The following is a 9536-nucleotide window of genomic DNA, read 5'->3' as shown; positions in this document are numbered from 1 at the left end:
AGCTTGGGGGAGGGCGGGCGAGCTTGGGGGAGGGCGGGCGAGCTTGGGGGGGGGGAGCTGGGGGCGGGCGAGCTTGGGGGAGGGCGGGCGAGCTTGGGGGAGGGCGGGCGAGCTTGGGGGAGGGCGGGCGAGCTTGGGGAGGGCGGGCGAGCTTGGGGAGGGCGGGCGAGCTTGGGGGAGGGCGGGCGAGCTTGGGGGAGGGCGGGCGAGCTTGGGGGAGGGCGGGCGAGCTTGGGGGAGGGCGGGCGAGCTTGGGGGAGGGCGGGCGAGCTTGGGGAGGGCGGGCGAGCTTGGGGGAGGGCGGGCGAGCTTGGGGGAGGGCGGGCGAGCTTGGGGGAGGGCGGGCGAGCTTGGGGGAGGGCGGGCGAGCTTGGGGGAGGGCGGGCGAGCTTGGGGAGGGCGGGCGAGCTTGGGGGAGGGCGGGCGAGCTTGGGGGAGGGCGGGCGAGCTTGGGGGAGGGCGGGCGAGCTTGGGGGAGGGCGGGCGAGCTTGGGGGAGGGCGGGCGAGCTTGGGGGAGGGCGGGCGAGCTTGGGGGAGGGCGGGCGAGCTTGGGGGAGGGCGGGCGAGCTTGGGGGAGGGCGGGCGAGCTTGGGGGAGGGCGGGCGAGCTTGGGGAGGGCGGGCGAGCTTGGGGGAGGGCGGGCGAGCTTGGGGAGGGCGGGCGAGCTTGGGGAGGGCGGGCGAGCTTGGGGAGGGCGGGCGAGCTTGGGGGAGGGCGGGCGAGCTTGGGGGAGGGCGGGCGAGCTTGGGGGAGGGCGGGCGAGCTTGGGGAGGGCGGGCGAGCTTGGGGGAGGGCGGGCGAGCTTGGGGGAGGGCGGGCGAGCTTGGGGGAGGGCGGGCGAGCTTGGGGGAGGGCGGGCGAGCTTGGGGGAGGGCGGGCGAGCTTGGGGGAGGGCGGGCGAGCTTGGGGGAGGGCGGGCGAGCTTGGGGGAGGCGGGCGAGCTTGGGGGAGGGCGGGCGAGCTTGGGGGAGGGCGGGCGAGCTTGGGGGAGGGCGGGCGAGCTTGGGGGAGGGCGGGCGAGCTTGGGGGAGGGCGGGCGAGCTTGGGGAGGGCGGGCGAGCTTGGGGGAGGGCGGGCGAGCTTGGGGAGGGCGGGCGAGCTTGGGGAGGGCGGGCGAGCTTGGGGAGGGCGGGCGAGCTTGGGGGAGGGCGGCGAGCTTGGGGGAGGGCGGGCGAGCTTGGGGGAGGGCGGGCGAGCTTGGGGGAGGGCGGGCGAGCTTGGGGGAGGGCGGGCGAGCTTGGGGGAGGGCGGGCGAGCTTGGGGAGGGCGGGCGAGCTTGGGGGAGGGCGGGCGAGCTTGGGGGAGGGCGGGCGAGCTTGGGGGAGGGCGGGCGAGCTTGGGGGAGGGCGGGCGAGCTTGGGGAGGGCGGGCGAGCTTGGGGGAGGGCGGGCGAGCTTGGGGGAGGGCGGGCGAGCTTGGGGGAGGGCGGGCGAGCTTGGGGGAGGGCGGGCGAGCTTGGGGAGGGCGGGCGAGCTTGGGGGAGGGCGGGCGAGCTTGGGGGAGGGCGGGGCGAGCTTGGGGGAGGGCGGGCGAGCTTGGGGGAGGGCGGGCGAGCTTGGGGGAGGGCGGGCGAGCTTGGGGGAGGGCGGGCGAGCTTGGGGGAGGGCGGGCGAGCTTGGGGGAGGGCGGGCGAGCTTGGGGGAGGGCGGGCGAGCTTGGGGGAGGGCGGGCGAGCTTGGGGGAGGGCGGGCGAGCTTGGGGGAGGGCGGGCGAGCTTGGGGGAGGGCGGGCGAGCTTGGGGGAGGGCGGGCGAGCTTGGGGGAGGGCGGGCGAGCTTGGGGGAGGGCGGGCGAGCTTGGGGGAGGGCGGGCGAGCTTGGGGGAGGGCGGGCGAGCTTGGGGGAGGGCGGGCGAGCTTGGGGGAGGGCGGGCGAGCTTGGGGGAGGGCGGGCGAGCTTGGGGGAGGGCGGGCGAGCTTGGGGGAGGGCGGGCGAGCTTGGGGGAGGGCGGGCGAGCTTGGGGGAGGGCGGGCGAGCTTGGGGGAGGGCGGGCGAGCTTGGGGGAGGGCGGGCGAGCTTGGGGGAGGGCGGGCGAGCTTGGGGGAGGGCGGGCGAGCTTGGGGGAGGGCGGGCGAGCTTGGGGGAGGGCGGGCGAGCTTGGGGGAGGGCGGGCGAGCTTGGGGGAGGGCGGGCGAGCTTGGGGGAGGGCGGGCGAGCTTGGGGGAGGGCGGGCGAGCTTGGGGGAGGGCGGGCGAGCTTGGGGGAGGGCGGGCGAGCTTGGGGGAGGGCGGGCGAGCTTGGGGGAGGGCGGGCGAGCTTGGGGGAGGGCGGGCGAGCTTGGGGGAGGGCGGGCGAGCTTGGGGGAGGGCGGGCGAGCTTGGGGGAGGGCGGGCGAGCTTGGGGGAGGGCGGGCGAGCTTGGGGGAGGGCGGGCGAGCTTGGGGGAGGGCGGGCGAGCTTGGGGGAGGGCGGGCGAGCTTGGGGGAGGGCGGGCGAGCTTGGGGGAGGGCGGGCGAGCTTGGGGGAGGGCGGGCGAGCTTGGGGGAGGGCGGGCGAGCTTGGGGGAGGGCGGCGAGCGAGCTTGGGGGAGGGCGGGCGAGCTTGGGGGAGGGCGGGCGAGCTTGGGGGAGGGCGGGCGAGCTTGGGGGAGGGCGGGCGAGCTTGGGGGAGGGCGGGCGAGCTTGGGGGAGGGCGGGCGAGCTTGGGGGAGGGCGGGCGAGCTTGGGGGAGGGCGGGCGAGCTTGGGGGAGGGCGGGCGAGCTTGGGGGAGGGCGGGCGAGCTTGGGGGAGGGCGGGCGAGCTTGGGGGAGGGCGGGCGAGCTTGGGGGAGGGCGGGCGAGCTTGGGGGAGGGCGGGCGAGCTTGGGGGAGGGCGGGCGAGCTTGGGGGAGGGCGGGCGAGCTTGGGGGAGGGCGGGCGAGCTTGGGGGAGGGCGGGCGAGCTTGGGGGAGGGCGGGCGAGCTTGGGGGAGGGCGGGCGAGCTTGGGGGAGGGCGGGCGAGCTTGGGGGAGGGCGGGCGAGCTTGGGGGAGGGCGGGCGAGCTTGGGGGAGGGCGGGCGAGCTTGGGGGAGGGCGGGCGAGCTTGGGGGAGGGCGGGCGAGCTTGGGGGAGGGCGGGCGAGCTTGGGGGAGGGCGGGCGAGCTTGGGGGAGGGCGGGCGAGCTTGGGGGAGGGCGGGCGAGCTTGGGGGAGGGCGGGCGAGCTTGGGGGAGGGCGGGCGAGCTTGGGGGAGGGCGGGCGAGCTTGGGGGAGGGCGGGCGAGCTTGGGGGAGGGCGGGCGAGCTTGGGGGAGGGCGGGCGAGCTTGGGGGAGGGCGGGCGAGCTTGGGGGAGGGCGGGCGAGCTTGGGGGAGGGCGGGCGAGCTTGGGGGAGGGCGGGCGAGCTTGGGGGAGGGCGGGCGAGCTTGGGGGAGGGCGGGCGAGCTTGGGGGAGGGCGGGCGAGCTTGGGGGAGGGCGGGCGAGCTTGGGGGAGGGCGGGCGAGCTTGGGGGAGGGCGGGCGAGCTTGGGGGAGGGCGGGCGAGCTTGGGGGAGGGCGGGCGAGCTTGGGGAGGGCGGGCGAGCTTGGGGGAGGGCGGGCGAGCTTGGGGAGGGCGGGCGAGCTTGGGGAGGGCGGGCGAGCTTGGGGGAGGGCGGGCGAGCTTGGGCGGAGGGCGGGCGAGCTTGGGGGAGGGCGGGCGAGCTTGGGGGAGGGCGGGCGAGCTTGGGGGAGGGCGGGCGAGCTTGGGGAGGGCGGGCGAGCTTGGGGGAGGGCGGGCGAGCTTGGGGGAGGGCGGGCGAGCTTGGGGGAGGGCGGGCGAGCTTGGGGGAGGGCGGGCGAGCTTGGGGGAGGGCGGGCGAGCTTGGGGGAGGGCGGGCGAGCTTGGGGGAGGGCGGGCGAGCTTGGGGGAGGGCGGGCGAGCTTGGGGGAGGGCGGGCGAGCTTGGGGGAGGGCGGGCGAGCTTGGGGGAGGGCGGGCGAGCTTGGGGGAGGGCGGGCGAGCTTGGGGGAGGGCGGGCGAGCTTGGGGGAGGGCGGGCGAGCTTGGGGGAGGGCGGGCGAGCTTGGGGGAGGGCGGGCGAGCTTGGGGAGGGCGGGCGAGCTTGGGGGAGGGCGGGCGAGCTTGGGGGAGGGCGGGCGAGCTTGGGGGAGGGCGGGCGAGCTTGGGGGAGGGCGGGCGAGCTTGGGGGAGGGCGGGCGAGCTTGGGGGAGGCGGGCGAGCTTGGGGGAGGGCGGGCGAGCTTGGGGGAGGGCGGGCGAGCTTGGGGGAGGGCGGGCGAGCTTGGGGGAGGGCGGGCGAGCTTGGGGGAGGGCGGGCGAGCTTGGGGGAAGGGCGGGCGAGCTTGGGGGAAGGCGGGCGAGCTTGGGGGAAGGCGGGCGAGCTTGGGGGAAGGCGGGCGAGCTTGGGGGAAGGCGGGCGAGCTTGGGGGAAGGCGGGCGAGCTTGGGGGAAGGCGGGCGAGCTTGGGGGAAGGCGGGCGAGCTTGGGGGAAGGCGGGCGAGCTTGGGGGAAGGCGGGCGAGCTTGGGGGAAGGCGGGCGAGCTTGGGGGAAGGCGGGCGAGCTTGGGGGAAGGCGGGCGAGCTTGGGGGAAGGCGGGCGAGCTTGGGGGAAGGCGGGCGAGCTTGGGGGAAGGCGGGCGAGCTTGGGGGAAGGCGGGCGAGCTTGGGGGAAGGCGGGCGAGCTTGGGGGAAGGCGGGCGAGCTTGGGGGAAGGCGGGCGAGCTTGGGGGAAGGCGGGCGAGCTTGGGGGAAGGCGGGCGAGCTTGGGGGAAGGCGGGCGAGCTTGGGGGAAGGCGGGCGAGCTTGGGGGAAGGCGGGCGAGCTTGGGGGAAGGCGGGCGAGCTTGGGGGAAGGCGGGCGAGCTTGGGGGAAGGCGGGCGAGCTTGGGGGAAGGCGGGCGAGCTTGGGGGGAAGGCGGGCGAGCTTGGGGGGAAGGCGGGCGAGCTTGGGGGAAGGCGGGCGAGCTTGGGGGAAGGCGGGCGAGCTTGGGGGAAGGCGGGCGAGCTTGGGGGAAGGCGGGCGAGCTTGGGGGAAGGCGGGCGAGCTTGGGGGAAGGCGGGCGAGCTTGGGGGAAGGCGGGCGAGTTTGGGGGAAGGTGGGGGGTGGGGTTGTTTGGGAAGGTGGGTGGGTGGGGCTGTTTGGGCAGGTCGGGGGTGGGGGTCTTTGGGAAGGTGGGGGGGTGGGGGTCTTTGGGAAGGTGGGGGGGTGGAGGTGTTTGGGAAGGTGGGTGGGTGGGGCTGTTTGGGCAGGTCGGGGGTGGGGGTCTTTGGGAAGGTGGGGGGGTGGGGGTCTTTGGGAAGGTGGGGGGGTGGGGGTGTTTGGGAAGGTGTGTGGGGGTGTTTGGGAAGGTGTGTGGGGGTGTTTGGTAAGGTGGGGGGGGTGGGGGTGTTTGGGAAGGTGGGGGGGTGGGGGTGGGGGTGTTTGGGAAGGTGGGGTTGTGGGGGTGTTTGGGAAGATGGGGGGTGGGGGTGTTTGGGAAGGTGGGGGGTGGGGGTGTTTGGGAAGGTGGGGGGGTTTGGGAGGGTGGGGGTGTTTGGTAAGGTGGGGGTGTTTGGGAAGGTGGGGGGATGGGGTGTTTGGGGGGGTGGGGTGTTTGGGGGGGTGGGGTGTTTGGGGGGGTGGGGTGTTTGGGGGGGTGGGGTGTTTGGGGGGGTGGGGTGTTTGGGGGGGTGGGGTGTTTGGGGGGGTGGGGTGTTTGGGGGGTGGGGTGTTTGGGGGGTGGGGTGTTTGGGGGGTGGGGTGTTTGGGGGGGTGGGGTGTTTGGGGGGTGGGGTGTTTGGGGGGTGGGGTGTTTGGGGGGTGGGGTGTTTGGGGGGTGGGGGTTTGGGAAGGTGGGGGTTTTGGGAAGGTGGGGGTTTGGGAAGGTGGGGGTTTGGGAAGGTGGGGGTTTGGGAAGGTGGGGGTTTGGGGTGTCTGGGAAGGTGGAGGGGTGGGGGTGTCTGGGAAGGTGGGGTGTCTGCGAAGGTGTCTGGGAAGGTGGGGGTGTCTGGGAAGGTGGGGTGTCTGGGAAGGTGGGGGTGTCTGGGAAGGTGGGGGTGGGGTATTGGTCCTGGCAGGTATTTGGAAAGATGGGGGTGGGGATATTTGACCCGAGAGAGGTTTGGAAAGATGGGGGTGGGGGTGTTGGTCCTAGGAGGTGTTTGGGAAGATGGGGATGGGGATGTTGGTCCTGGGAGGTGTTTGGGAAGATGGGGATGTTGGTCCAGGGAGGTGTTTGGGAAGATGGGGATGTTGGTCCTGGGAGGTGTTTGGGAAGATGGGGATGTTGGTCCAGGGAGGTGTTTGGGAAGATGGGGATGGGGGTATTGGTCCCAGGAGGTGTTTGGGAAGATGGGGGTGGGGGTGTTGGTCCCAGGAGGTGTTTGGGAAGATGGGGGCCGGGGTGTCGGTCCTGGGCGGTGTTTGGGAAGATGGGGGTGGGGATGTTGGTCGTGGGGGGTGTTTGGGAAGATGGGGGTGGGGGTGTTGGTCCTGGGAGGTGTTTGGGAAGATGGGGGTGGGGGTGTTGGTCCTGGGAGGTGTTTGGGAAGATGGGGGTGGGGATGTTTGACCCGGGAGGGTTTTGGAAAGATGGGGGTGCGGGTGTTGGTCCTAGGAGGTGTTTGGGAAGATGGGGATGTTGGTCCAGGCAGGTGTTTGGAAAGATGGGTATAGGGGTATTGGTCCCATGAGGTGTTTGGGAAGATGGAGGTGGAGGTGTTGGTCCCAGGAGGTGTTTGGGAAGATGGTGGCAGGGGTGTCGGTCCTGGGCAGTGTTTGGGAAGATGGGGGTGGGGATGTTGGTCCTGGGAGGTGTTTGGGAAGATGGGGGTGGGGGTGTTGGTCCTGGGAGGCGTTTGGGAAGATGGGGGTGTTGGTCCTGGGAGGTGTTTGGGAAGATGGGGGTGTTGGTCCTGGGAGGTGTTTGGGAAGATGGGGGTGGTGGTGTCGGTCCTGGGCGGTGTTTGGGAAAATGGGGGTGGGTGTGTTGGTCCTGGGAGGTGTTTGGGAAGATGGGGGTGGGGGTGTTGGTCCCAGGGGGTGTTTGGGAAGATGGGGGCGGGGGTGTTGGTGCCGGGAAGTGTTTGGGAAGATGGGGGTGGGGGTGTTGGTCCCAGGAGGTGTTTGGGAAGATGGGGGCAGGGGTGTTGGTCCCAGGTGGTATTTGGGAAGATGGGGGTGGGGGTATTGGTGCTGTGAGGTGTTTGGGAAGATGGGGCTGGGGGTGTTGGTCCTGGGAGGTATTTGGGAAGATGGGGGTGGGGGTGTTGGTCCTGGGTGGTGTTTGGGAAGATGGGGGTGGGGATGTTGGTCCTGGGGGGTGTTTGGCAAGATGGGGGTGGGGGTGTTGGTCATGGGAAGTGTTTGGGAAGATGGGGGTGGGGGTGTTGGTCCTGGGTGGTGTTTGGGAAGATTGGGGTGGCGGTCCTGGGTGGTGTTTGGAAAGATGGGGGTGGGAATGTTTGACCCGGGAGGGGTTTGGAAAGATGGGGGTGGGGGTGTTGGTCCTAGGAGGTGTTTGGGAAGATGGGGATGTTGGTCCTGGGAGGTGTTTGGGAAGATGGGGATGTTGGTCCAGGCAGGTGTTTGGGAAGATGGGTATGGGGGTATTGGTCCCAGGAGGTGTTTGGGAAGATGGAGGTGGAGGTGTTGGTCCCAGGAGGTGTTTGGGAAGATGGGGGTGGGGGTGTTGGTCCTGGGAGGTGTTTGGGAAGATGGGGGTGGTGGTGTCGGTCCTGGGCGGTGTTTGGGAAGATGGGGGTGGGGGTGTTGGTCCTAGGAGGTGTTTGGGAAGATGAGGATGTTGGTCCAGGGAGGTGTTTGGGAAGATGGGGTTGGGGATGTTTGTCCTGGGAGGTGTTTGGGCAGATGGGGATGTTGGTCCAGGGAGGTGTTTGGGAAGATGGGGGCAGGGGTGTTGGTGCTGGGAAGTGTTTGGGAAGATGGGGGTGGGGGTGTTGGTCCCAGGAGGTGTTTGGGAAGATGGGGGTAGGGGTATTGGTGCTGAGGTGTTTGGGAAGATGGGGCTGGGGGTGTTGGTCCTGGGAGGTATTTGGGAAGATGGGGTTGGGGGTGTTGGTCCTGGGAGGTATTTGGGAAGATGGGGATGGGGATGTTGGTCCAGGGAGGTGTTTGGGCAGATGGGGATGTTGGTCCAGGGAGGTGTTTGGGAAGATGGGGATGTTGGTCCAGGGAGGTGTTTGGGAAGATGGAGGCGGGGGTGTTGGTGCTGGGAGATGTTTGGGAAGATGGGGATTTTGGTCCAGGGAGGTGTTTGGGAAGATGGGGGTGTTGGTCCTCGGAGGTGTTTGGGAAGATGGAGGTGGGGATGTTGGTGCTGGGAGATGTCTGGGAAGATGGGGATGTTGGTCCTGGGAGGTGTTTGGGAAGATGGGGATGTTGGTCCTCGGAGGTGTTTGGGAAGATGGAGGTGGGGATGTTGGTGCTGGGAGATGTCTGGGAAGATGGGGATGTTGGTCCTCGGAGGTGTTTGGGAAGATGGAGGTGGGGATGTTGGTGCTGGGAGATGTCTGGGAAGATGGGGATGTTGGTCCTCGGAGGTGTTTGGGAAGATGGAGGTGGGGATGTTGGTGCTGGGAGATGTCTGGGAAGATGGGGATGTTGGTCCTCGGAGGTGTTTGGGAAGATGGGAGCCAATCCCGGGGTGATGGGTGTGGGGGCTGTTGATCCTGGGAGGATCTCGCTCTTGGAGCCACTCCAGGTTTCTGGATGGGAGCCCGACCTGGACAAGGTTCTCTTTTGTTGGAATATGCATGTGAACAGAGGGCTGGGGCCCCGGGATTGGTGCCAGGGTGATGCGGGTAAAATATCCGGGAATACTCTGTCAGTGAGGATCCCAACAGGGGGGAAAGCCACAGAATGTGAGAGTGGGGGGGGGGGGGGGGGGGATTGAAGCAGTTGATGGGGGAGGGGCAGGTCGGAACACAGCACAAACCGAGCAAATAGTGAATGTCAAACCTTGTATACTGGCGAGTGCTTGGGACGGTCCCTCAGTCTGAAACAAGGGCAGCAGGAGGAGGAGGCCGGCCTCTTTCCTGGCACACATTCCCTCGATCATGGAGCCATGTCACAGCAGAGATTTCACCAGAACCCCTCGCCAAACCAACAAGCCGCAGAAACCGGGAAGGGGGCGGGAAGCGACGGTGGGGGTGGGAATGATGGCAGAGAAGGAGAGACAGCGCAGCCAGTTAGCCAGCTGATAGACTAAAGAGCTGGATGACCGGGAGTACTTCCAGTATCCCAGCGATCACCGGGACACGATGAACGTAAGGTGTCTGCGCGCACGCTGCACCGAGACAGGTTGGCGTCAAATCAGAGCTCGGAGGACTGCGGGGGAGGTACTCCAGTATCCCAGCGGCCAATGGGGCACGTTGAGCTGAAATCAGCTCGGGGAGACCCTCCAATATCCCAGGGCTCTTTGAGAGGCTGGGCATCAATTATCTGTGAAAGCTGGCACCCTGGTAACGGGCTTAATGATGGCATAGACTAATTGGAAAGTCTTCAAAGTCCAACCATAAGGCTGGCAGCCAGTTGTGTCAGGTTCAGGGATGGATTTCAGGTCATTTAGATTTTTTTAAATATACATTTAGAATACCCAATTCGTTTTTTCCAATTACGGGGCAA

At 69.9% G+C, this 9536-nt stretch overlaps 1 protein-coding gene across 5 annotated transcripts in view; it reads right to left on the bottom strand.

Annotated features, from left to right (window-relative positions):
• The window catches only part of LOC140390028 (AMMECR1-like protein), a 113262-nt gene extending 104085 nt beyond the window's left edge, over positions 1 to 9177 (bottom strand). For 2 of the 5 annotated variants that reach the window (XM_072474871.1, XM_072474872.1), the window contains exon 1: positions 8871 to 9165. Coding sequence is in view for 2 of the 5 variants with exons in the window: in XM_072474869.1 (XP_072330970.1) it covers positions 8871 to 8970 (100 nt within the window). In the remaining 3 variants the exon portion in view is untranslated. Of the gene's footprint in view, positions 1 to 8870 lie in introns of all 5 variants that reach the window. The other 3 variants (XR_011934537.1, XM_072474869.1, XM_072474870.1) reach the window with 3 other exon arrangements.
• Between the last annotated feature and the right edge of the window lie 359 nt (positions 9178 to 9536).

The sequence above is a fragment of the Scyliorhinus torazame genome, chromosome 14 (genome assembly GCF_047496885.1).
Source record: "Scyliorhinus torazame isolate Kashiwa2021f chromosome 14, sScyTor2.1, whole genome shotgun sequence".
Classification (NCBI taxonomy): domain Eukaryota; kingdom Metazoa; phylum Chordata; class Chondrichthyes; order Carcharhiniformes; family Scyliorhinidae; genus Scyliorhinus; species Scyliorhinus torazame.
This window is presented reverse-complemented; position numbering and strand designations above follow the sequence as displayed.